General features: G+C 46.0%; 1 protein-coding gene across 2 annotated transcripts in view; it reads right to left on the minus strand.

Annotated features, from left to right (window-relative positions):
* Positions 1–21,829, minus strand: part of FOXJ2 (forkhead box J2) — a 30,763-nt gene extending 8,934 nt beyond the window's left edge. Inside the window, exons 1-6 of one of the 2 annotated variants that reach the window (XM_068701059.1) lie at positions 20,605–21,829; positions 5,198–5,550; positions 4,582–4,656; positions 2,562–2,630; positions 2,060–2,200; positions 1,531–1,726 (exon numbers count right to left, since the gene is read on the minus strand). In XM_068701059.1, coding sequence (XP_068557160.1) covers positions 1,531–1,726; positions 2,060–2,200; positions 2,562–2,630; positions 4,582–4,656; positions 5,198–5,530 — 814 coding nt within the window. In that variant the 5' untranslated portion in view covers positions 5,531–5,550; positions 20,605–21,829. Of the gene's footprint in view, positions 1–1,530; positions 1,730–2,059; positions 2,201–2,561; positions 2,631–4,581; positions 4,657–5,197; positions 5,551–20,604 lie in introns of both variants that reach the window. The other variant, XM_068701053.1, reaches the window with a different exon arrangement.
* Positions 21,830–26,425: the final 4,596 nt, after the last annotated feature.

Genomic DNA, 26,425 nt, shown 5'->3' on the forward strand with positions numbered 1-26,425 from the left:
TTTACAAAATAAAGTTGGTAAATCTGATTTGCTGGTTCCAAAAGCTCCCTTCAGCTCCTATCCTACAAGCAGCATGGTCTGGAACCTTCACAGTTTTCCTCACACAGACCATTAAAAGTCACACATCCTACTGCTTTTATACACAGAGCATATGTCAGGGCTCCTTTATTATGGATTCTATGAAATTGATTTTATTACTTTAATTCCTCCCAATTCATTGGGCATGTCGCTTCTATCCTCTTCCATTTCAGACATAATCTACGTGCAAAAGCATCAGGTGTTCTCCACTCTTCCCCACATCAGGAGCTCCTGCTGCCTCTTATGTCTACTTCCCCAGTTCATTGTCCCCTTACATCTTGGACTTCTGAGAACAGTCACAGTGAAAGGCCACTAACCTGAGCTATCCATTCCTTACTTGACCACCTGCAAGCAAGCCTCAGTTTTTCACTAGACCCAGAATCAACCCTTAGACCACCCTACTAATTGTAATGGAACAAAAGGGTCAATATTAACATCTTAACTCTAAAATTGCCAGCACGATTTCCTCAAAAACTGCAACTTTTCCTAGACTATCTTATAGCTGAAGAACTGAGAAACAGACCACTGCTGAACTTTCACAAAGGTACACAAGTGAGTCAAGGTTCTTCTCTGCATTTTTCTATCTTTCTCATTGTACAACATCTTATACAACAGAGTACTACCAGTAATCTCAAGTGCCAGCATGATGAAAGTAATAAATGTAATAGCTTGTTATTTTACTGAAGCTACAAGTTTCAAGAGGCTCCTCCTGAAAGTAGCAGAGTAGCAAACCCTGCCTGCGCTGTATAACAGCTGACAGCATAGGTGAAATGCTCATCTAATTGTATATTCCTTCCTGCTAGTATTTAGAAGAATGTTTAAGGATATGGACAGCAAGTGGAGACTTTCCTGAAGTGTTTTCTGCAGAAACACAGGTCTCATCTCATCCCTACAGCGATTCTGCCCTCTGGTGGCTGGTTCCTCAGTCACAGAAATGTGAGCTATGAATGGAGTTACAGGCTCTTCCTTCCCCACAAAGCTCAATTCTCCAAGGTCTCGTACAAATTCTGCTTTTTAAAGATCTTCACAGTGACGACCTTCCATTCTCTTTTGAGGGAAATTCCACTGCCTAAATGCAACAACCCCCTCCTTCTTACAGTTTCTAGCTTGTCAGACTGTGAATACTTCTCAGACACACTTTTCTTCGGGACTTCATTTTTCTACGCTTCTACCATTTTAGCATTTGCTTTTCTATCAACACAAGGTATTTTTAAATCATAATCCTTTTTATTCTGAGTGAATGAGTGGGGAGCAATAGAGAAGGGGCAGGCAGATTTCTTATCTGCTCCTGGCAGAGCTAATTACAAACCAAGAACTAATTGCCAAAGAAGGAAAGTCTGTTTGCACAGGCTTCTAAAAGAAGAAAGACCTGAAAGCGTAAGGATAGATCAGCGAACAAGGACTGTGTAGGCAGGTACCTGCCCACCCCATGTGTCACATGTTGTTACTCACCGTGCTGAGAGGAAGATGATTTCTCCAGCATGGATTTGTAGAGGTTTCGGAAGGACCAGCTAAGATCCTGGAAATTGATCTCAGAGTAGGAGAACTTGAAGTCATGGTTGGCACTGTACAGCGGGGGTGGCACGTCGGCCCCTTCACGGCCCTGCCCCCCCGCTACAGTAGAGGCAACATCCACAGGTCCTGCAGCCTGCTGAAAGGACCACACACAACAGAAATAAGGCCTTGGCTTTATACTAGGTTTTGTAACTTCTGACAGGGATCCAAACACTACCTACAGGTAGAACACGCGCTGCTATCTCCTATCACTTAGCTCACCTCCCAGCAGACCATCCCAAATGCCATTTTCCTTGACGGAAGTTAACCAACCACCCCCCATAGCACACTGGCTCCAACATCCAACCCGTTCTTAAATGTCACTTCCTCCTTATTTTCTGTCTGATTAACTTCTTCCCTTCCTTTTATTTTTCCCTCCCCACACACACACTTCTTTAAGGCTTCTGTCCTCTTCTCCACTGCTCACCTGACTGTAGTTGGCAATGGGGGCAGTGCTCTGGAGTGACAGCTGAGGGGTGGCCTCAGATGACAAAGAGGCTTCTGTGCTGACTGGAACAGTACCTCGGGGGCTCTTGCTTGCCTCTTGCTCTGGGGAGTCTTGTGGTATCTGTGGAGGGGGAAGAAGGAGAAAAGAAGCCCAAATCAAAAACAGATGGAGAAGTGAAACTGCAGATGGGAAGCCAGCTCCCCCCACTGTAGTTCATGGCTTAGAAAACAGGAGGACTAGGCCTTAGTCACCAAAGAGACAGGATAAAGGACTTTAAGTATTATTAACTTAGCTACTGAACAGCAACAAGAGCCAATCAGCACAATATATATGTTAATTCATTCAGTTCTAGCCTTTGTTTCCCCAGTGTGCACACTTTGCCCCCAAAATGACAGCATCATCTGGTGCTGGAAGGACTCCTTGGAACAAGAAGGGGGATGCCCCCTCCTGCTCCATGCCGTCAGGAAAGAGTAACACTCACGTCATCATCGGGAGGATGCCGCCTCTTGCGAGATATATCTGGACACGTATCTATTGTCCAATAAGAGCCCTGGAAAGAAGACCCAGTGGTGAATTACTGCAGTATTAAATCCGGGTGCTTCCTGCAGCAGGGATTTACTGCCTCAAAAAATGCCACATCTACTAAACATTAGGACCACCCGGACCACCCTGAGTATCAGACAACCAAGGCCTAGGTGCTGGAAACAGAGGTTGCTCTCTTGCATTGTGTTGTACTGAACAATGAGGTATGGTGCTACTGGTGGAAGGCAGGATGCTTTACGTTTTCATCACTTTGAGACAGGACAACAAGAAGAGCAAAAGATATTTTGACCCGAGACAGACCAACTCTTTTGGGCCTGTACGCCTCCCTTCAGTACCTTCCTCACAGTGTTTTATTTTAATTGACTAATGAGGACCAGCTCAGTGCTCAGACTGGGCAGAAAGAACGAGAAGGATCTCTTTTCCCATGCTTGTGAGACTTCACTTTAAGTACTGTGCCCTCTTGGGGGCCTCCCAGGCAAGACAGACACTGACATACAGGAATACATCCAACGGAGGAGCACCATGTTGGCTAGGGGACTAAAATACACCATGTACAAGCAGTTCACACAGACAGATCTGTTTAGGCTGGAGAAGAGAAGGATAAGGAAATCTAACCACTGTCTTCAACTATGTGATGAAATTTTAAGATGACAAAACCCAAACTCTTCTCAGATATGCACAGAATAAGATGCAACAAACACAAGTTACATCAAGAGAAATTCCAATCAAATATAAATGATGGTGGTGCATTGCTTAATGATGGGCATTTGAAGTGCCCATCAAAGGCCTGAACAACCCAATCATGTCCTGTCTGATAAGCTGGGAGGGGGGGGAAGAGTGGTGTTTGACCTCCTGAGGTCCCTTTCAACCTGAAATAGACTATAATTATGTCAGTTTGTTGTTTTCTGAAGCAGCATACACAGAACTCTAGGGTGTGATTTAACTCATTTTGACCTCCAGTTGAACCTGAATAATCAGTGACAAGCACAGGATCGGTTATCATTACAAACCCAGCCCAAAATGTCAATGAGCACCTTCAAACATGTACTCTGAAGTCAGGATGGGTTCCCTGGAATAAGCCATATAATCAATAGCATTTTGAGCAGTGGTCTCCAGAGACCTTACTTCAATTTTTAGATGCCAACTGAGCATCACCTAGTCCTTCAAATATAACCTGAAAAGGCCTGCACAAAGGCCTGGCAACTTTAGGATGCTGAGGGATGGAAGAAAGTTAAAATAAATCAATAAAAATAAAAGCTTTCTGTCTAAATGCATAGTTTCTCATCCGCACCATCTTCTTCTGCTTGTTTTTTTTGTAAAAGTAACTATCTGCTTGCCATGTCTTGGTTTTGCTAGCAACTATCCTTTACAATTGTTACACACTAACAGGACTTTATCAGCCTTTACTAACACAACAAATTAATAAATTCGTGACTGCTACTTGTAACTGGTTTCTACAGATCTGAACTACCAGATCATGACATTTTTTTCCCCCAATGCCAAACTGTCTGCAGTCTACATAAGTAGTTCTGCTCTCACTTCCCTGGATCTTGCCTCCATGAAGCCTATGATGTCATGTCATAATCCTGCCATGCACCACCAGCCACTAAAATCTTTCGTAACAGAACAGGTTGGACCAGACCCACACTTAACAAATATAGATGAAGAAAAAGAAGAAACAAAACTGGAAAAGTACACTTAACACTATTCCTTTTCCATTATCTTTAAAGTTAACAGAAGATCACAGATAAGAAAAAAGTGCTAAAACCATTTAGGCCCTTTTACAGGTTCCCTTTAAGCAAATGCTTCTGTAGCCAAGCGCAGCAGTAAATCTTACTACTGCTTCCATTTCTGCCTGCACTTTAGGTTTCAAATTCCAGTCATGAGTTAGAAAGAGCAACCCCTGCTTATTCCTTGCAGTTTAAAATGTCTTGCCCAGGAGCGTGCAGATTTCTTACCTTCCCAGGATCATCCCTCGGTCGAGGCACTTTTCGAAAACACTTATTCAGAGAGAGGTTATGACGAATCGAGTTCTGAAGAGAAATTGAGAGATACAGGTAAGTGCTACAACAAAAACGTACAGCCTTCTGTGTATGCTCAGGTGTGGGTAGAGAAAACAGAAGGGAAGCGTATACTCAAAAGCCAAACCTCACTACATATACCCACCATGCAGCAGAACAGAAGCTTAGGAAAGGAGAGGAATAGAATAGGCTGAGTAACTGGGGCTGAACCACCTATACAAATACAAAAGGTACAGTGAAAATAGTATCAGCGTGATGCAGAGAGTGGCAGTAACGTGGGTTTTGTGGGTTCTTTTTGTTGGTGTTGTTTTTTTTTTGTGGTGATTTTCTTCCCTCTTTTCCCCAGGATTCTTTGTAAGGGCCACCACGTACACGCAACAAAAATCTGAGAAAAAAAATGGGACCTCCGTCTCTCTTCATTTCTTCCAAATGGTCAACTTAATTTCACATCTGTTTCTCTTCATTTTGCTCAGTGAGCACATTTGGCACAGAACTAAGAAAATAACGTCCATTTATTAGACGGAAAGGGCACTTTAGCTATGGAAGTCCTTACCTTCCAACCAATACCAGCATTTTTGTAGTAGGGAAAATTGTCACAGATCCAACGATAGATCTCACTGAGTGTCATCTTCTTGGCAGGCGACGAGTTGATTGCATACGTGATCAGAGTGGCATAGCTGTAACGTGGCTTCCCATCTTGATGCACTGCAGCCTCATCCTTACTCAGAGTAGCATTGGGATCAGTTGGTGAGCCTGGAGGACACTTTCGGGCAGCCCCTGGAGGCCCTGCTTGTGAGGAACCCCCTAGTTTTTCAATAGTAGCTCTTAAAGTAAGCTGTGGGAGCCAGTCAATGGAGGTGAGGCTGCTTTCCAGGTCAGAGGCCATGGTGCTGGAAGCAGGTGTATCTGTGAGAAGAACAAAAAGCACAATGAGAACTCCTGATACACAAACAAGGTAAACCATAACAACAGAAATATCCGTTTGCATTCCCCTTCTCTACTCCTTCCCCTATCACAAAATACCCGAGTGAAGATCATCCTGCTTTGTATACGTTATTCAGACAGATATAATCATCCAAAAAGGCCTACCACTACGTCTCCAGGAGGACCATTCTTGCTAGGACAGCACTGATGATAATTTTGCTAGGACAGCCTTATCCAGAGCATCCCAACTGTTCTCAGGTAAAGAGCCAACATCTATTCAAAGGACAGGGACCCTCTTCAGCAGCTGCATCACATTCATTCCTTTACTACCTAAGTAATGTAACCTTGAGGCCTTCACCAAGATTAGCTGTAATACAGTAAATTTGTCGTGTCATGTAAGAGGAAGATCGTGGCTAAAAGGGAATACGCACTCATTCACACCATATCCAAACCACAATGGATCTGATGATCTAATTAAGATCATCTGGAAAAGTCAGGACTGTGACTATCTTAATTTGGGGAGAAATTAATTTCTCTCTAAGGCCCACTCTGTCTTTTTGCATCAGGTGACATTATAATTAATCCTATTCCTTAGGGCTAGGATTACATATCTCATTTTAAAACACCAAGATCATGCATAATACTATATATAGATAATTACATCTACCATGTCGAGGTGGAACAGACTATATAAAGCTTGTAATAGTTAAAGCTTTGCCTACCATAACCCATTTTTCCTAAACATACATACAATTTTGATTGTATTAAATCTTGCTGAATTCACGAAATAACAAGCAAATATTTTGCCCAAATCTGAGACATGAGAAAAACTGACTTACCTGAGCTCACACTACAAGTTTGACACAGGGCAGAAACAGACTCGGGATCTTTCTTTTCATAAATATTACATATTCCCCCCCAACCCCCCCCCCCCCCCCCCCAAAAAAAAAAATTAAAACACACCTGTCCAACATGACTAGCACTTGTAGCCAGGGTTTCCTACTTAAATATTTTATAGGAATAAAATATTTAATAGCATAAACATGGATGAACTTGTAGACAGTACAAAAAGCTTATATGCCACCTTTTGAAGAGGTGAGGGCATCATAAAGATCATTATTCTTACTTGCAATTAGAAGCATCATTATTGTTTGGACTGAGGTAGTTTCCATGGTCACAACCTGCACTGCTCTGCACTTGATCATTGAATAAAAATAAAATTTTGAAGGGCTGCAAGTTCTGCATCTTTCATTTTGGAAATTAATCTCTGTGGAGAATTTGATGATACCACCCCGTATCTCGCTAGTACATACAAAAGTTACATGCCTAATGACATGCACACGCTTTTGTACATGCTCACGTAACAAATTAACTACATGCCTACATGTCAGAGAGCACAGACTAGCGTGAACATGCACTGCTTCGGAAAGATTCACCAGTCAACACCCCCCACACAAGTCCATCACTCATCTGAGCAGATCAGACGAGAAAGGGAGACGCACAAATAGATATTCATTCATTAGAGTATCTGAGTACTCATGCAGAGTATGATACAATACTCTGGTGGAGCATTACAGATGCTCATTCTAAAAATAGGCATTTTACAATAATGCAGTGGATGCACCCAGTGTTTTGACACAGAAGCTCCCCACTCTGCCCCAAAACCACGTGTGTTACACAGAATCACAGAGTGGTTAGGGCTGGAAGGGGCCTCTGGAGGCCACCTGGTCCAAGCCCCCTGCTCAAGCAGGGACACCCAGAGCACACTGCCCAGGATCACGTCCAGGTGGCCTTGGAAGATCTCCAAGGAGGGAGCCTCCACCACCTCTCTGGGCAACCTGTGCCAGTGCTCCATCACCTGCACAGTGGCAAAGTGTTTCCTGATGCTTAGAGGGAGCTTCCAGTTTGTGCTCTCTGCCTCGTATCCTGGCACTGGGCACCACTGAGAAGAGCCTGGCTCCACCTTCTTTGCACCCTTCCATCAGGTATCTATAGGCATTGCTGAGATCCCCCTGAGCCTCCTCTTCTCCAGGCTGAACAGTCACAGGTCTCTTGGCCTCTCCCCATAGGAGGGGTGCTCAGTCCCTTGATCATCTTGGTAGCCCTTTGTGGGGCTCTTTCCAGTATTTGTATGTTTCTCTTGTTTTGGGAAGCCCAGACCTGGATGCAGTGCTCCAGGTGTGGCCTCACCAGTGCTGAGTAGAGGGGAAGGATCACCTCTCTTGACCTGCTGGTGGTATTTTGCTTAATGCAGCCAATTAGCTGTCGTAGCAGCAATGACATATGGTTGACTCATGTTCAACTTGGTGTCTACCGGGATTCCTCGGTCCTTTTCAGCAGAGGTGCTTTCCATCTGAGTGGCCCCAGTACGTACTGGTGCCTGGGGTTGTTCCTCCCCAGATGGAGGACTTTGCACTTTTGAACATGTTGAACTTCATGAGGTTCTTGTCAGCTCACCTCTCCAACCTGTCAAGATCCCCCTGCACGGCTGTGCAGCCCTCTGGTGAGTCAACCACTCCCCCCAGCTCTGTGTCATCACCACCTCTCCCAGATCATTAATTAAAACATGAAGCAGGACTGCACCCAGTATTGCCCTCTGGGCTTCATTGGCAGCTGCTGCTCTCCAACCAGACTTTGCACCACTGACCACTACCTTCAGAGCCCAGCCATTCGGCCAGTTGTTGACCCACCTCACACTTCTGCACCGATGTGCCCTCACAGTACAGAGGAATGCACAAAGCCTACACCCCGACACGTTCCTACAAACCAAACCTTTCGTTTTCGTGCACATTTTCATGCACTCATGACACCTTTCAGGCCCGGGCCACCTACACAGCACACCAAGAAAACCCACAAGCAGCTGCGCCAGCACACGGGGCTGAGGAAACACCTCCCAGCGTCACCACTCACGCCCCAGCGCCTGCATGGATTGAAAAGTAAAATTGCACCACTGCAGTATCTGTAGTGGGTGGAAACATTTCTCTGCCTGTGGAGGAAAGGAAAAGCCCAACTGCTACTAACTTATCTATCTGCTCATCTGCCACAGTGCCACAGATGACAGCGATGACTGCTTGCTCTGCAGCTGAGTGATCAGAGCTGCAAAAGGCTTCACATCATGCAGCCTGCTAAAGTTACTGAACGTAGATAGTTCAGCCAAGAAGGGCCAATCTCAGGCATTTCTAAAAAAAAAAAAAAAAAGAAAGCAGCATTATTCCTTTCCAAATCATCCAAGGGTAAAGCAACAATACATTTTTACACAGCTTTGGGCACACGGACAAAGGCTGCTGAGACTGCTGACATCGAACGGAAACACAGCGAGACCTGCACGGTAACTTCACTTGGACAGCCCTCACTAACAAGTATTAGTTTGATCAACCTGGGAGGAAACAAACATGAACTGATGTCAGATGAATGTTGAATTTTCTAAGTGTGCCTCATATAGATTTCAATTTTTCACAATGCAATCGGAGAACACATCATCTTATAATATGCATTAATTCAGAAATATCAGTTGTCCTAACAATACAAATCAAAAGTAAAATAGTTACAAGTTACAGCTAACACCTCCTTTCTTAAACACGTTATCAAGAAAATGAAGCTACTAAAACCTATAACAGATTGAGATACCAAAATGAAAGAAAAAAGAAATTATGAAACAACACAAAACACTGCAGTTTTCTTAAAGATTCAGATTTTCCCAACTTGTATCAGTAGAGCATTTAGCTCTACTCCATTGGCTATGAAGTAAAATGCAAAGTTGATACCAAAACACCAACTATCAAATATACAAGCACTACTGTGTTTGTGTAAAATATCTGTCAGGGAGGCAAGCAAGATTAGAATTGGGTCCCATCACTTTCACACTAAGAATCTGATAATTTTTTTCATTCCTTGGCTTATAAAACATTTTAAAAAGAAAACAAAATCCTTAAACATTAACTATATATATAAAATTAAATATATATGTATGTAAATATATGTATGTATATGCACTAACCAAGCCATATTGAAACAACTACTTCTCAGTAAAATCCAGCAGCTCTTTAAGAACACATACGCCAGACAGTAATTTTGGACAGAAAGACTTTTAGACATGAAAACAATCACCTGTGATATTTCAAAGCAGTGGAATAAGATTGTTTTTCCAAGCTTTAACTTTAACATATTACCAGAATTATAAATCTGTATTCTGGCAGTAAAGGATCTGTAGCATTCACGCACAGTCAAACCCTCAGGTACGGTGGCAATTCCAGAACAATGCTGACACAAAAATAATTTGGTATAATTTGTTACTAAATTCCTATAACAGTAGTACTTGCTATAATTTGTGCTGTGTATTTTCATTCATCTGATCCGAGCCGTACATCAGCTTGACACTACTTAATGGTACAGCCAAACGTCAGCAGCTGATGGTTCTTTCATCTTCCCCTTCCCAGTTCATTGCCTGACAATTCTCCTTTCAAATTCCTTTTTTATAATCCCACTCAAAGAGACGAAAAAAAAAAAAAACACAACTAGTGACTAACGAACACACTGAACTAGAATCAAGGGTGTTTAAAAAAACCCTACTATATTAGCACGACAGATTTAACTTCAAAGAAATAAAAAAACAGTTAAGGACCAGAATTCATCATCTCCGATTTTGCATGTACAGAAGTAAATGTTATCCGTTTATATATTTGGTTGACTTTAAAAAACAGCTGTAAGGTAGCCAGTCATAACCACCATCAGCAGCTGGAAACTGACTGCACAGTCTGCACTCCTCAAGTACTAACTAGTTCCAGCACAAGACCAAGTCAAGACAGATCAGAGATACAGAAACAACAGCCAAGCACCAACTCAGATCTGCAGCTAAATACACAAGAACCTGTCTGATTCATAAGGAAGACGTTATTAAAGAAAATCCTAGCACGGAATACCTGTTAATAACCATTAATTCCCTCGGGACTAGTAACACTTCACTGCAGCGCTCCAGGAAAGCTACTGCCTTACAGTGAGTATCTGCAGCTCACAAACTGAACCTCAGGTTGGAAACGTAAGCCAGCTTTCTGTCTGTCAGATTGTACCATACCTGCTGCTGGACTGCAGAAATCTGTACTGCGCCTACCCTGCTGCATTGCAAAAGCTTGTTCTTAGTCAGCCCTTACCTTGTGCCACTACTACTTACGTATCGGGAACGGAAGAAAGGTCTGAACGGTGAGGAACAACACTCTGAGGGGCACACTGTGCGCAATCAATCAACATTTATAACCTGAAATATTCTCTAAGGCAGGGCCCAAAGGCTGTCCATTCAGTAGAGGGTGAAGCAATGAATGAAACTACACCGTACACAGCCTATAGATAATGCATATTCTACAATAGATCTGTAGATTTACTTTCTAAATTTACTTTCACTGTTGCTTTATTTTATTTTATTTTTCTTCCTCCTGCTATTCTAATCCAATGAAACACTGCTGGTGAAACACTCAAAGGAGATTCAATCTAATTTTCTCAACATAAACTTTGAGAAGGAAGATACACAAAACAGACTACCAAGTAGTGAGACACATTGCTGCAGAACACCTGTAAAAATAAGATCACTTCTACTGAGGTGCCTGAAGCACAGATCCAGTGCTGACAGTATCCATCTAATATAATCTGACATAAACCTCACTTCTGGGGTATTTAGCAAACAAATAAACATCATCATGAGGAAAAAAAAAAAAAAGAACAACTTGACCACTGAAACAGAAAGGTGAGCAGGATGCCAACTAGACTAAACTGCCTCAGAAACTAAGGAAGAAAGTAACACATGAGAATGCATGAGGAAACAGCTTTTACTTTGACAAAAAATAAATAAAAAATGTACTTTATCAATGTTACTAAGGAGCTGGAGATTATCAAGGGGCTGGAGCGCCTCTCCTATGAAGACAGGCTGAGGGAGCTGGGGTGTTCAGCCTGGAGAAGAGAAGGCTCTGGGGAGACCTTACAGCGGCCTGCCAGTGCCTAAAGGGGGCCTGCAGGAGAACTGAGGAGGGACTCTGTGCCAGGGGGTGTAGGGACAGGACAAGGGTTAATGGTTTTAAGTTAAAAGAGGGGAGATTTAGATCAGATATACGGAAGAAATTCTTCACTCAGAGGGTGGTGAGGCCCTGGCACAGGCTGCCCAGAGAAGCTGTGGATGCCCCATCTCTGGAGGTGCTCAAGGCCAGGCTGGATGGGGCTTTGGGCAACCTGGGCTGGTGGGAGGTGTCCCTGCCCATGGCAGTGGGGGTGGAACTGGGTGATCTTTAGGGTCTTTTCCAACCCAAATCATTCTATGATTGTTCATAAATGGAACTTAACCTGGAAGAACTGGCAGGGGTTGTGTTATTATATTAGCAGGCAAAAATGAAAGCATTGCAGTTAGAAAGTACACTTCTGTTTGCAGTACCTATAAAAGGATGAAAAGCAGTCCCTGTGGCAAAGAGGTAGCAGAAACCATCATACCCTAGAACCACCCTTCCCTTCTCTGGGAGCAGTATAACAAGCACAAAAAAATAAACTAATACAATAATTAAACTAATAAGCTAATAATTTACTCACAATAAATTATTGTACTGGAGGTGTGGTAAGAGTGTACACAGTTCACACTAGTCATGAGCTACAAAGGAAAAAAAAGGCTTCAACCAAAGGAAGTTACTGTCATCTAAAAGCACACAGCTATATGGATATGAACCACGAAAAGTTATTATGTATTAATTTTTGTAGAAAACTGGCAGAAAGATACAGTTTACAAAACTTGACCTGCATATTTGAACTTAACAATAGAGAGCATTAAAGCCAACATCCAAAATATCATGTCAAGGGAAACAGTGTCTTTACAGGCATCAAAGGGTAGGATCAAACAGTTTGATCTAAATTTTAGTAAGACCAACTACTCAAAAGACTTTTGTCATTTGCTACATAAACACGCTGCACAAATGCAGAGAAACACTCAGCAAACATTGCAGAAACCCCTCAGACAGCCTGAAGATGTGTTCAAAGTTAAGATTAGTGTGCTTATTTATGGTGCTGTGCAACTGAGAGTGGGGAATATGTAACACCTGTTAAAAGAAACAGTAAATGATATTGAGAATAGTGGCATGCTTAAAATACTTCTGAGCTAAAAGTTACTTTATTCGTAGTAAGACCATCATAAAAGATTTATTCTAATAATAAGCCCCATGTCCCATTATTATATAAAAAAAGTAAAAGCAAATTTGAAGCAGCACAATGAAAATAGATCACCCCAGCAGAAGGATCTCTACAGCATCCCTCCACCTTCGGAACCACTACGCAACATCTTACCATTGGAAACAGGAGCACGATTCTAAGCACATGCCAGGAAGGTAGGAGAAATCTTTTGGCACGAATATGAACAGAACAATTAGTCCTACACTGAAAAAGGTATTGGGTATTGTTTTTGGAAATAGTTCAAATTCATGAGCACATATCTGGAACGAAGGTTTCCCTTGGAAACCCAGAAGTCGGAGGTAGACAAACCATATTTAAGAGAAGGTATTTTCCCCCAGCTTCATGGAAGCACCTAGCTTGAAAAGAAGGATTTCGATTTTAGCTGCCTATCAGAATCATATCCCGTAGTACAGCTTCAGTACAGGATATGCAAACACTGATATGACACACAGATTGTCTCTGAAATTAGAGACAATCAGAAGTAGATCAGCATGCAAAGTATCTTGTTCAGAAGATCTTCACATCACTGCAAAGACAGCTAGAAAAACCCAGGTTAAAAAAATGCAACATGCACTTGTAAATAAAAAAGTGTTCTTATTCACATTAAAAAATGGACCTGTCAGTAAAAAATGAAAATCTGACTGCAAGTGGCCTGTTCACCAAAAGCTGAACCACTGAAAAAGACATTAGTCCATACGAATTCTGCAATAGCTGCTGAAACAAGCCACAACCCACACTGACCTTGTGAGAAAATGGGTATCAAGCACTAACTTTGCATTGAATTCATAGAGAATAAGGAAACTGGTATCAAGTACAGATCAGTGGAGTACCACCTAGCACAGGAAATGCTCCCAGAGTTGAGATTACCAAAGCACTGCAGAAAAAGTTGTTAAAGACGAGCTTGGAAGCAAAGTACAGATGAAATTTAAGTTGTAGATTGATCAGATGAATCACGTAACCCCGTGTAAAGTTCACAAATTAGGTCTCAAGCACAACTTTAAACACAATCCTTTTTCACTTCTTTGTTAGCTGTTCGTTTGAACTAATGTGATTGAACAGTCTTCCAGGAGACATCTGACAGCCTCCAGCCAGGTGCACAACTTTTAAGGATTTTCAGCAAGTGTGAAAGTCAAAAGGATTCCACATACCACAGGAAAAGGGATGTACACCCATTCATTCCTTCTTCTAGCTTAAAATGCTATTACTGCCACTTGGCACTCTGCATCCTACCTAGGAAGTGCTACTTTCTGTGTGTCATCCTCAGACCAAGCCTCCTGTTCGGGCTGTTACAGACTCACAAAGAAACCATGCTCTTCCACACGCACGCTTACCACAGCTGCCACCTTGCTGTTCTGAATAAATGTTTTCTGCTCCAGCTCTGACCTTCCCAGTCTCCGAGATGTGCCTTCGCTTATGACTATCTGTATTTACTTTTGTAATCGGTCCCGTTCGCAGGAGCAGCCTGGGAGAGGAGGACACATGCAATAACCCAGCTACATCTGAGTATCGGCAAGGCCTTCGGAATAATTTTCAAATATGTCAATAAGTAACCTCCAGTTTGTCTCGCCTCTATTGGCTGGCAATTCTCCTATATGTATCAAGGTATGAGTCAGCTGAGGAGGAATGCGAAGGGATGATCACGCAAGAAATGGAAAGGCACAGCGTCATGCCTGTGTTGCTGGAGAGCAAAGGACAACACAATAAAAGGCAGAAAGAGATAGGGGAGAAGCATAAATGTGGAAGGCCCCTCAGAGGAGGGGCGAGAAGCTGTGACCTTATGTGGTGCACGATGGCCAATGGGCAGAACTGAGGGGGAGGAGAGGTGGCAACGCTTTGACTAAAAATGCCAGGTTTTGCTTCAGCAACTGTCTTTTTGACAAGACTCAGGGAACGTAAGAGTTGTCGAAGGCCAGGAAGAAGAGAGAGCAGTAGCTGAGGTGGCAAGCAAAACAGAAAGCATAGGGGTTACCCAAAGAGGTAACTAAGAAAGAAGCAGCAGATTAAGGGCATGAAACGGGAGGATGAGGTCTTGTATCGTAAGTGTAAAAATAATAGCGCGATTCGGAGAAAACCCACGTCCAACTAGGGTCCAACTGTGGGAGGTTGCAACAGAGGAAAGCAGGAAACAAAGGGAAATCTCACGGGAGATTTCTGGAGTTTCATCCTGGTCTCAGCAATTTTGAGCTATCAGCAAATCATTAAAAAAAAAAAAAAAAGACATTAAGGTGGTATGCTGAAATGCATAATGTAATATCGCTGGCATGAAGAAAGTGAAAAAAAGCCAGGAGAGCATGCCAGAAGTGGGTCTGTGTGTCTAACTTACGAAAAAATAAATGGAGGGAGGTAAATGGCCTAGTACAGAAGTAACTGAATAAGTAACTAGAACAGCAGGAGGGAAACCAGGAAAATACAGACACAAAAGTCAAAGGAGGACAAGATTTCAAGACTGGGCATGATCAAGTGTCAAAAACAGCAGGGAAGCCAAGAAGGATGAAGATGGAATACAGACCCTGAGACCTGGCCAAGAAAAGGTCATTAGAGATCTTAGAAGGAGACTCTTCAAGGGAGTCAGAGTATCTATACTCAAGTCAACTTTAAAAACAATCCCAGGCTACTGACACGGCACAGGATCTGTCACCCTTCAGTTCTGGCTTTGTGGGTCCTGCCACGAAACACAAACGACCAGGGGCATCGTGCTGCCACTGCTCCTCAGCGCCAAGCAAAGCAGCACGCAGAGGCGTCGAGTTCAATTTCACACTGCAATTAAGGTAATCAACAGGAAGAAGAACACCAATAGCAACACCCAGCCTTCATGAAGTGTTTCTCCTCCTCGCGCTCTGGAACCCTTGGAAGGAGCGATTCCCTCTTCCAGTGTCACTAGGAAGCTGTGCAAAGAGGAGCACGCAGCGCCAGGTCAGGCAGTGGAGCAGCAGCAGAGCCACATGGAGCACACAGCGCTCCCACGCCAGCTTTCCACCTTGAAACCCTGCCTGCTTTGCTCAGGTGGAGAGAAAGGGAATTTCAAAGGGAATTAATAGTTTGCCCAGTTTTGTCTGCAAGTTACTGATGGGGAGGGAGATTTTTTTAATATTATTTTACTTAATTTTTTGGAGGGAAACTGAGAATTCAGAAACTTTGCCCCTTTAACTGATGACAACAAGCAGTCCAGATTCCTTCACAGTTATTCAGATTTGAACTTTTAGCAGTATGTATATGTTTCTCATAATCAGCCACAGCCTTTACACAGCAAAGAGCATAAACAAAATTTGAATTGCTAATGTAAAGAATAAAAAGCAAATACCTCTTCCTCCAGGTATAAAAGCTCTCACTCATCTCTCGCTCATTACTCAGTCTCTGTCATACATTAGAAAGGCCAAACAAAAACACACATGCCTTTATTTGTTGACTTCACGTCAAGTAAACCGACCAGCTAAGAGAGATCGGATCAGAAACGAGGCACTGGGCCTTGCACAAATTGTTCACACCAACTCAAAACCAAGCTCCTGAGGTGCTGGGAGCAACCAGAGATTGCAGTGCAAGGGGTTTTCATTCCAACCAAATAAAACCTTGAAGAAAAAGACCATGAAGAAAGGAAGGGGAAGGAAAGGAACATGGGAGACAAAGTACCATTCCCCAGCTTTGTTGACCTAGACATTTTCAGATGAACAAAGTTTCATTTATTTTATATTTGTATAAAACGTGCTTCTTGACATAAACTCTGGAAAAAAAAAAAAAAAAAACAAAAGGAAAACTTTATCCACAAGCATATAATCTAACAAAAGCCAAAAAGATTGAAATACAGGTGCAGAAATAATGTGATCTGTGAAATGGGTTAAGAAAGGACTCCTGATAGTAAAGAAATTTAAAGGACATGGGGAATGCTTCTCTTTGAAGAGACAAGAAGTGTTTCAGGCTTCTAGGGCCACAAGAGAGAATGACAAATGGACAGTAAGGAAAATGAGATGCAAAGAGCAGTACAGAGAGAACTGGGAGGAGTACTGGGGTGTAGGAGGAAGTGAAAGTAAAGTAGATGGGGTGGAAACACGCTGGGCCTTAAAGGTGCAGGAGAAGAGCCTGACTGACATGAAGATAGGAAGCCAGGGATGGGATTCAGGAAACTGCTCACGAGGTCCACAGCTAGCAGCATCTGCGCCTTCTGCCTTTAAGGCACCGACTCAAAGGGTCATATTAGGATGGGGTAGAGGATGGAGCAGTCAAAGACAGGAGGATAAAACAGCTGTCTGGTCCAAATATTGGCAAAGCACCACAGCTCACACCTGTAACGGGCCCTACGCTCTGTTCTCTGCATTCTGAAACGTTCCCAGTATTCTGCATGTTCCTTTTCAAAGGTAAAATGAAAATTTTGCAGCTCATTCATTGTGAAAACGTACTGCAGCATGCTTGCCCCCTCTCAGTAACATACACTCAGAGGATGCCTTTAAACATGGAAAAACTAAGGGCAGAGTAGACGTATGCCATGGATTTTTACGTGCATCACATACACCTCAGAAGGAGGACACATCAACAGCACAGTAGGTAGCAACTATCAGTGTTAAATCCTATAAAAATGCATTTTGCAGTTGAACACAAACGGGATATTCTTGATAAAATAATGAGTACAGCAGCCAGCAAAACGGGGGTTCAGATACTTTTCTTTAGGCTTCAGTATTGACACAACTGGAGAATTCACACATTTTGGAAGTTAACAATTTTGGGCTGTCAATCTGGGCGCTACCCTCACTTTCCAAGTTGTCTTCTGGAAGTGCTAGAAACATTTTATTATTTTAATTATTATTATTATTTAATTAAAGCATCACATGGCAACAGTTTCTGCAAACGAAGTACCACAGTGCACAGAGGGTTCTGTTCTTAAGTCACTGGTTACAATCCCAAAGTTGGGGAAAGCAAATGGAAAAGCGAGTCCAAAAGCATCTCATCTTCTGATTGCTAATGACAGCGATGTAATTCCTGTCTGACAGCTGTGTAAAATGAGATAATCATCTCAGCCCTGCTCTTGAGGGACAGCTGTCCATATCACAGTTGCCATTAACCATACTTCTTTTCTGACACTTGAAGGGCCAAAGATCCAGGCTGTGATGCAGACCGAATCTCCCACTACAAAGGTCAGCTGAAATTTACAGCAGGACGTAGTAAGCAAAGATACCAGTACCTCTGGGACGAGAAAAGACCTTCTTGAGAGACATAAGCATTCAGCTGCATTTTTATTGAAAAAATAAGTGCTACTGTAGTCACAACCACATCTTGGACTGGGAAATGATATCCGAACTCCTTAAAAATCATTTATTCTGTTTCATTTGAAGCTGTCTGACTCTTTATTCTACCCTATACGCTTACCTACAGAACCAGACTTCAAGATAAAAATCCAAGGAACTTACAGAACACATACTGAAACATTAATATAACCTCCTAACCTTCCAGTAATTTAATCCTTTTGACATAACTCTCCAGACCTTCTCATTGCATTTTACCTTAGGGCTTGACATGAAGTTCTCAGATGAGAGTGGAGCACACGCGGGGCAGAATCACGCTGCTTCAACTTTAACAGTCAACTTTGGGAATGATGAATGACCAAATTTAAACTTACAAATCCATAGACATGTGTTTAAGTGTCTCTGTACAGTGAAGACTTCATTGCCTCTGTTAAGTCAACTCTACATTCCTGGGCACTTAGGAAAATTAGGCTATTTACTTAGGTACCTAAATGTGGTTTCAGAAGTCTAATTTTAGGTGTTCATGTTTAATATTCTTAATGTAAACGCTTAAAGACATAGTACTTCCATTCAAATGCGCCTATACAGTACCTTGCGCTTTTTATGAAGGTAATACTCTCCATTTTTCCTTCATGGATACTTCTGAAAAAAATAAATGATGCAAAACAGCTGCAGTATTCCACCTCAGAGGAAGCTGCATTTCAGTCTGTGATAAACGTTTGAAGAAAATACCAACATAACCACTGAAAACCTATGCTCCCAAAAGATTACCCCCCTCCCTTGATTTTATCAGTCTGTCCTGGCTTTTGTATAGTTGTATTTTAGACTACAAGATCTTCGGAGCAGAGATTGTCTTAATTTTGTGTGTCTGAGTCAGCACCGAATGCACTGTCAGCAATTAACAAATAAATAGCCAACAATTACACTACAGCATATGAGTTTCAGCCCTGGATGTCTGTCGTGAAAAAAAAGCTCTGACACAAACTAAAAAATCATAATAACCGAGGGAAACATATACAAATATATATATATACACACGCATAAAAATAATCATTGCAGGAAAGCAGAATTCTGTAAGGCTGGCATATATATTCTGTAAAGTGCCCTGGCATCCATCAGAGCCAAAAGCACTTGAAAAATGTCAAGTCATTACTGTGAGGATGGGGGCAGAGCAAGGTAAATTAGCCTCTGGAGAATGAAAAGTTAGCTACCCCCTTGAATTTAACCTCTAGAGCATGAGAAGTCAGTTACCCCCTTGAATGTACAAAGGACAAAATGCCTCAGTTATCTCTTCTCTTGCGCTAGATAACACTGTACTCAAAACAGGCTGATTGCATAACTGTAGGGCAACAGGTAGGAGGGCATCTAACAGTACTCTGAATATACATCACCTCTGGGTTCAGTCTCCCCCTAGCAAGAAGCACCTTCTCAAGCTATGGATAACTGTCAAAATTCGCTGCAGAAATGGGAAATCATTTTGGAGGAACCTGGAGGCATCATCCCCTGTCTGATCTCACTGGCCACGTTCTTTCTTCAGGGTCTCCCTGCTCACTGTTCTGTGAAATGCATGCTGCAAGGCTTCCTGTCCTGGTCAAGGGCCCTTTGATCTTGGATTTCCTCACCGCTGTCTCAGTGGAGCACACAAACAGGAGTACCTCAGGTGAGGTACCCGTGGGATTGGTTCTTCTACAGGGATCTGCTTTGACTTCGTTTGAAACGAAGCCTCCCTTGGACTCGATTTCTCAGGAAATCACGTTGCTGTCAGAATAGTCATCTGGGGCTGGAAATTAACCGTCTCGTCTACAGAAAGCAGCCGGCTTGGCTCGCGACGGCACCAGGGTTACCATTCACGTGAGCACAGCATACAACACGCACCAAGACTGGCAGCAGTAGAATGGCTTCTTCTGACTTTCAGAGCAGGTCCCACTGGCACTACCGTGATTTTTCATCCCTAGGCCCCTGAGCACAACAGATCCCACTCCCAAGGGCACTCACACCAGCGTTCACCCCACAGCCCCGAGGTACAGCAGGACACGCGGGATCTGCACGTTCAGATCCCAAGCACAGGAAGGTCTGCATCCCACGGTGATTTGATCCCCACCGTTATTTGCACAGGAGGGCACGCAAGGAGAACAACTGCCACTCCAGCCCCATGGAGGCATCCTTGGGCACTAGCACTGCAAATCACCGTCTGTATCTCCTCGATACTTTTTGGCCAGTATTATCCTTCTCAATGACCCCTGAAGGGAAGAAATTCACTCCACACCAGAGATGACGAAGGCTGAGCCTACGATTAATGCACGAGTGCAATAAAATAGAAGGCAGAGGACAGCAAGGTTTCTTACCATTAATTAGGGTTAAGGTCTCCAATAAACTAAATAGCAGGGAAAGGCATCAGATCAATTACACATAGGGTACAAGATCGCAAAATGACAAGAGATGGAGAAAAACAGCCATGGGAATGTTTGGAAACGGTTCAGAAAAAGAAGGAGAGAAAAAAAAGATTAAAAGGAAAAAAGACATGGTGAGAGAAGAGACATGGAAAATAAAGATAAAAAGCAAAAGAGAAGGACAGATAGGAATAGGGAGGTGATATAACACGGTCACTCACTCTGACTGGAAGATTCTTCTGGAGGGAGGTGGATTAGCTTCAGTGCTGGTTTCTGGGGTGCTGCTCTTCACACTTCTCTGAGACCCATCCTCAGAATGTTGCTGTCAGTTATTCCAAGAGCTTCTTCAAGAAATATTTCGAGGGCGTGGGGATTGCAGATTAAATCAGAATCTTGAGTATTATAACAATCTGCCTGGGACTGTCACCTCCCTAAAACTGCTGGTTTTATCCCTGGATGGAGATCCTCTCTCCCTTTTGGCAGCTAAATACCAAAGGGGTGTTCCCCCGGGAAACTGCCTTTTCTTCTCCTTGCCGCCTGTCAGATTGGGGAAATTGATCTCCAATGGTCTCCCTACCTGCAAGTCTCTGTTCTTTCCTCTAGGTGCACCTTGTCCTTGGGGGTGGCGGGACCACCTTCTGTGAAATAATTCTTGCCAACGCTGTGGGTATTATCGGGGATCTCTGCCTTTTCCCCTCCCTGTAATCGGGAGGTGTGCTGCCTCTCCTTGCAGCGAACACTTGGGGAAAACCCTCTTGGGGTTAGGGAAGGCGGGATCTCCCTCGGGACGGAGGGGGATCAGGTAGGTCAGTATTGCAAATCACCTTTACCTCCAGCGGCCGGCAGCAGCTGGAAGAGGGAAGAGGAGGCACCTAAACCTGCCCGTGCTCTCCCTCCCGAGCAGGGATAAATAACCAAAGCCACTGGGCACGCAGCCGGGGCTCCCGCTTCTTCCTGCGTTGCCCACCGCCTCCCTGGGGCACCCGGGGTGCCTCCTGTGCCTGGGGAGGGGGGGGGGAAATCTCCTCACCGCCCAGACGGGCACCGGGGGGGCGCGGGGCCGCTCGGGGCTATCCCCGCCACCCCCGGCAGGCCGCGGGGGTCCCCCCCAGCCCGGCCCAGCCCGGCCCAGCCCAGCCCGGCCCGGCCCAGCCGCCCGCAGCTCCGGCCCCGGCTTCCCCCCAGGCCCCGGCCCCGGCTACCGCGGGAGGCCGCGGCGGCCCTCGGGGCTCAGCGCCCGCCTCCGCCGCCGTCCGCCGGGCCTCGGCTGCGCCCCCGGGGGCTCCCCGGGCCCCGGTGCCGGAGCGGGGGGGGGACGGGGGACGGGGAGGGGGCGCCCGGGCGGGCGGCGCTGAGTCCCTCCAGGCCCCGCCGCTCCCGCGGCTGCTGCTGCTGGCGGCGGCTCCGCTGCAGGCCCCGGCTCCTCCCCGGCCGCCGCTCCGCCTCCTCCGGCTCCCCCCGGCCGCGGCCGCCCCCGCCTCACGCGGGTTAAGGAGGCGCCGCCGCCCGGCCCCGCTCCCAAATGGCGGCCGCCGCCTCAGCGCGGCCCTCCCCGGGGGGTGGGCGCCGTCCCGCTCCCCTCAGCCCGGTTCTGATCCCTGTCCCTGCTCATCTGCCTTCGTGTATTCCTCCATAACCACAACAAGAGCGTCCCCAAAGCCTGGGGCGTGTTTCCCCCGCAGTCCTATAACACATTATAACCAGACAAATCTGTACAGAAAGCCCCCATCAAGTGCCTGCCGTGTTGTCACACTTCCACCCCCTTTGGTGCCAATGATGAGCCTCGTGTGGGCACGCTGCGAGGCTGGCGCTGGGCACACGGGCTGCCCGTAGTGTCAGAACATCACAGCGGGCTGCCCGCTGAGGTGGCTTGCGTAATAAGATGAAATACGCCAAAACCCGCATGGGAGAAGGGAGAGACGCTGCATGAGATCCCCCTGAATCTAAGGCCGGTGCTGCAGGTCGGCCGCTGCTGCGTGGAAACCTGAAATGCACAAACCTGGTAACACCCCGACACCCATCTGGAAGACTTTCACTGGAACGGGCTGCCCAGGGAGGTGGTGGAGTCACCATCCCTGGAAGTCTCTAAAAGACGTTTAGATGTAGAGCTTAGGGATATGGTTTAGTGGGGACTGTTAGTGTTAGGTTAGAGGTTGGACTTGATGATCTTGAGGTCTCTTCCAACCTAGAAATTCTGTGATTCTGTGATCTGTGACTCCCCGTCTCTGAATCAATCTCTTCTCTCCACGGCTAGCTTCGTATTTGCATCTCTCCAAGCAGTAACACTGCTACAAAATGTGGAGCTCAGGACATGGAATACACTGGGAGGGAAATATGTTTATTTTCTGAGCAAATTTTCTCATTTTTTTCTTCTGTGAACTGTAATGTGAAAACTGTTCTGATGGCTCAGCAGCTGCTGTAAGACTTGCTACTTTAGCAGGGCTTCATTTTTTTCTTGTATCTACCAGACGCTCTTTGCATTCCTTCAACAGGTCAAAATCTGTGCCAAACTCCCGTGCCTTCATTTCAGGACGTACCAGGAACTAACACTCGATGTCCGCTCTGTCAGGAAGTTTGTGCCCTCTTCTCCCAAACCAAACCTTTGTTTTGCCTCTATGCCAGCAGCTCTGGCGGGAGCTCTTCCCCCTTTGCTATTACCTACCCTTCTCTCTGTCTGGATGATTCCCCGTCCCTTTACCCGTATTATTCTCTCATTACAGACCCCATTACCGTGTTCCCTCTCACTACCAAGGGCCAACACCCACGTCTTCGCCCTCCCTTCTGCAGGCCATGGCAGAGCCCTGTCCCGTTCTTGTTGTTCACCAACGATGTATGAAATGTATGAAATATTCTGGTTTTTATAGGCAAAAACGATCTGATGTGACTGACTTACTCTGCTACTTGAAAAGAGATCAATATGAGAACGCTGTTAAATACAAAAAGGGGCTTCGAGAGGCAGCTACGTGCTGCAGGAACACAGGAGGTAACGGATGGTGACCCCATAACCACACCTGGTGCTCTGAAAGACCCACCCCAGAGGCTCTGCAAGCCAAGCACAGGAGCGGGGGCAGCAGCTGGGGACCCGCAAGACGCCTCACCCGGTCCCCACGCCATTTATTTCACACCACCTCCTGCCCCCCCGCCCCTCGCCGGCGCCACCTTAAGAGCGCGCGGCCCCGCCCCTCCCCTCCCCTCCCCGCCCCGCCCCGCCCGGCCCCGGGCCCGGCCCGGCCGCCGCAGGGGCTGCGGGGAGCCTCGGGGGCGCGCGCGGCGCGTGCCCGGCCCCGCCCCCCTCGCGCGCCTTCGCTCCTCAGCGCGGCCCCCCCCACATGGTAGGCGGGGCGAGGCCGGCCCGCAGCTCGGCCCTGATTGGCTCGTTCCCCCTCCTCCCCCCCCGCTCCGGGAGCTGCTATTGGCCGGTTGGCGCTGCCAGTCAGGTGACTCACAAAGGGCCGCGCGGACGCCTGCAAGAGAGGGGCGGGCGGCGGAGGGGTCACTTCCTGTCCGCGGGCTGCGGCTTCCGGTCCAGCCCTCGCGCTCGGGGCCGGACTGCGGGAGGCGGAGCGCGCATGCGCAGTAGGGGTGGTTGCCCCCTCCCTCCCCCTTTGCGCACGTCACGGCGGGACGGTGGCCGGGCCGGGCCGGGGCGCGAAGCCGCTGCCCTGTCAGGGCGGGGGGGGGGGGGGGCTGTCAGTCACCACAGGGGCTCGCAGCCGCCCGCTGTGCCTGTTGTAACACCAAACACTAAATAAAGGAGTAAATGCAGCCCATAAGGATGGGCAGTCACACCTCGGGCCACACAATAGCACAGTTCACACACGAATTATCCTGCCACGGGTCTCCCCTTGCCTTCGTGCAGGAGCTGCACCACACAGACCCCTCCTGGAGCCCTCAGGAGCCCAGCGCAGGGGCGTGCTTTTAATGCAGAAACTCCCAAAGCAGGAAAATCCCAGCCTGGGTTGCTCACACGCAGGTGGTTTGTTCTTTCCTTCTGCAAGAATCACAGAATCACAGAATTTCTAGGTTGGAAGAGACCTCAAGATCATCGAGTCCAACCTCTGACCTAAAACTAACAGTCCCCACTAAACCATATCCCTAAGCTCTACATCTAAACGTCTTTTGAAGACTTCCAGGGATGGTGACTCCACCACCTCCCTGGGCAGCCCGTTCCAATGCCTCACAACCCTTTCAGTAAAGAAATTCTTCCTAACATCTAACCTAAAACTCCCCTGGCGCAACTTTAGCCCGTTCCCCCTCGTCCTGTCACCAGGCACATGGGAGAACAGGCCAACCCCCACCTCTCTACAGCCTCCTTTGAGGTACCTGTAGAGAGCGATAAGGTCGCCCCTGAGCCTCCTTTTCTCCAGGCTGAACAAGCCCAGCTCCCTCAGCCGCTCCTCATAGGACTTGCTCTCCAGGCCCCTCACCAGCTTCGTCGCCCTTCTCTGGACCCGCTCAAGCACCTCCATGTTCTTCTTGTAGCGAGGGGCCCAAAACTGAACACAGTACTCGAGGTGCGGCCTCACCAGAGCTGAGTACAGGGGGACGATCACCTCCCTAGCCCTGCTGGTCACAGTGTTTCTGATACAAGCCAGGATGCCGTTGGCCTTCTTGGCCACCTGAGCACACTGCTGGCTCATATTCAGCCGACTGTCCACCAACACTCCCAGGTCCTTCTCTGCCTGGCAGCTCTCCAACCACTCATCTCCCAGCCTGTAGCTCTGCTTGGGGTCATTGCGCCCCAGGTGCAGGACCCGGCACTTGGCCTTGTTGAACTTCATGCAGTTGACCTCAGCCCATCGGTGCAGCCTATCCAGATCCTCCTGCAAGGACACTAATAAAGTCTTTCTGCTGTATTTGGTCTCCTGTTTTCTATAGGAATTCTCTACCTTTTAGGTCTCTGCAAGTGGCCTCTCGTTCTTCCTGTAGCTTATAGCAAAGGTTTAAAGCTGGGCAACCAGCTTTTCCCTCCGTCCTTCAGACAGGTGTAGTGGCTGTAGGTGGGTACCAGGGCAGGGCTCACTCCCAAGGGTTGTGAGCAGGAGATTCTTGTCTGCCCGAGGTCAAACACCCTATGTGAAGGGCACCCCTTCCTATGGGTTCCCTGTGGTTTAGAAGTGCTCCGAACGGGAATCTTGTTCTGGAGCTTCAACTCCAGCTGAAAAGCTTGGAGGGCGAAGTCAGATCAGATAGAGTCAGCATCACAAGTAAGTGATGCTTAAATGCAGACTCCTGTACAACGTGGGTGCTCGTAAGGCCAGAGAGCAGCTGGGCTGGGGCTGGAGGAGCTTTCTCAGGAAGAGAGAAGTTGCAGGCATGCCAGTGAATGAACTGAATGTGTTCAACATTCATTTTCATTTCATACAGCTTTTCCCTCAGTGTGAAACATCCAACAAGATGTCCATGAGAAAGTATCTCCATGATAATTGCACTTTACTGAATCGCAAGGATTCAGTTCACTTACTAAGTGACACTACTTAGTTAAGACTTACAAAGTACTCGCCAGTGAGACATTTCAGTAGTTACACAAACTGATAATGAATAGCAGATTCTTGGGCCCAAAAGCCCGCTGATCTATGGTTACAGATGTTATGTTACTATGGACTCAATGAATATATAGGAAAGTTACAAAGTGATTTTCCTCTGAAAAGCTGTACGTAAAAAGGTACCTTCTTACTCAGCAGTTAAGTTGCTTAGGTGTGTTCTGACTAATCTTCTGACCTGAGTGACTGAAATAATTTTTACTGTTTTTCTTGCTTGTTAGCCCTGCAGAATTAAAATAGCTCTGAGAGAGGATGCTGGATACTGCTCCTGCCTGTATTGAAACAACAGAATTGCATTCTAAGTTTAAGTTAGTTAGAGCGAACAAACCAAAAGATCAGTTAGCAGCTGTCCTTAAAGGAACCCCTGTTTTGTGTATGATACTTTTGGTTTTCATATTTGGCAGTGGTGCCAAGGAAGAAAAGCTGTGGTCTCACATCCCAGTACTGGCAGCTAGAAAAGCTCAGTCTGCCTGTACGTGTGGACAGAGGTTGCTGTGAA

Source organism: Anas acuta, chromosome 1 (assembly GCF_963932015.1).
Source record: "Anas acuta chromosome 1, bAnaAcu1.1, whole genome shotgun sequence".
NCBI classification, from domain to species: Eukaryota; Metazoa; Chordata; class Aves; order Anseriformes; family Anatidae; genus Anas; species Anas acuta.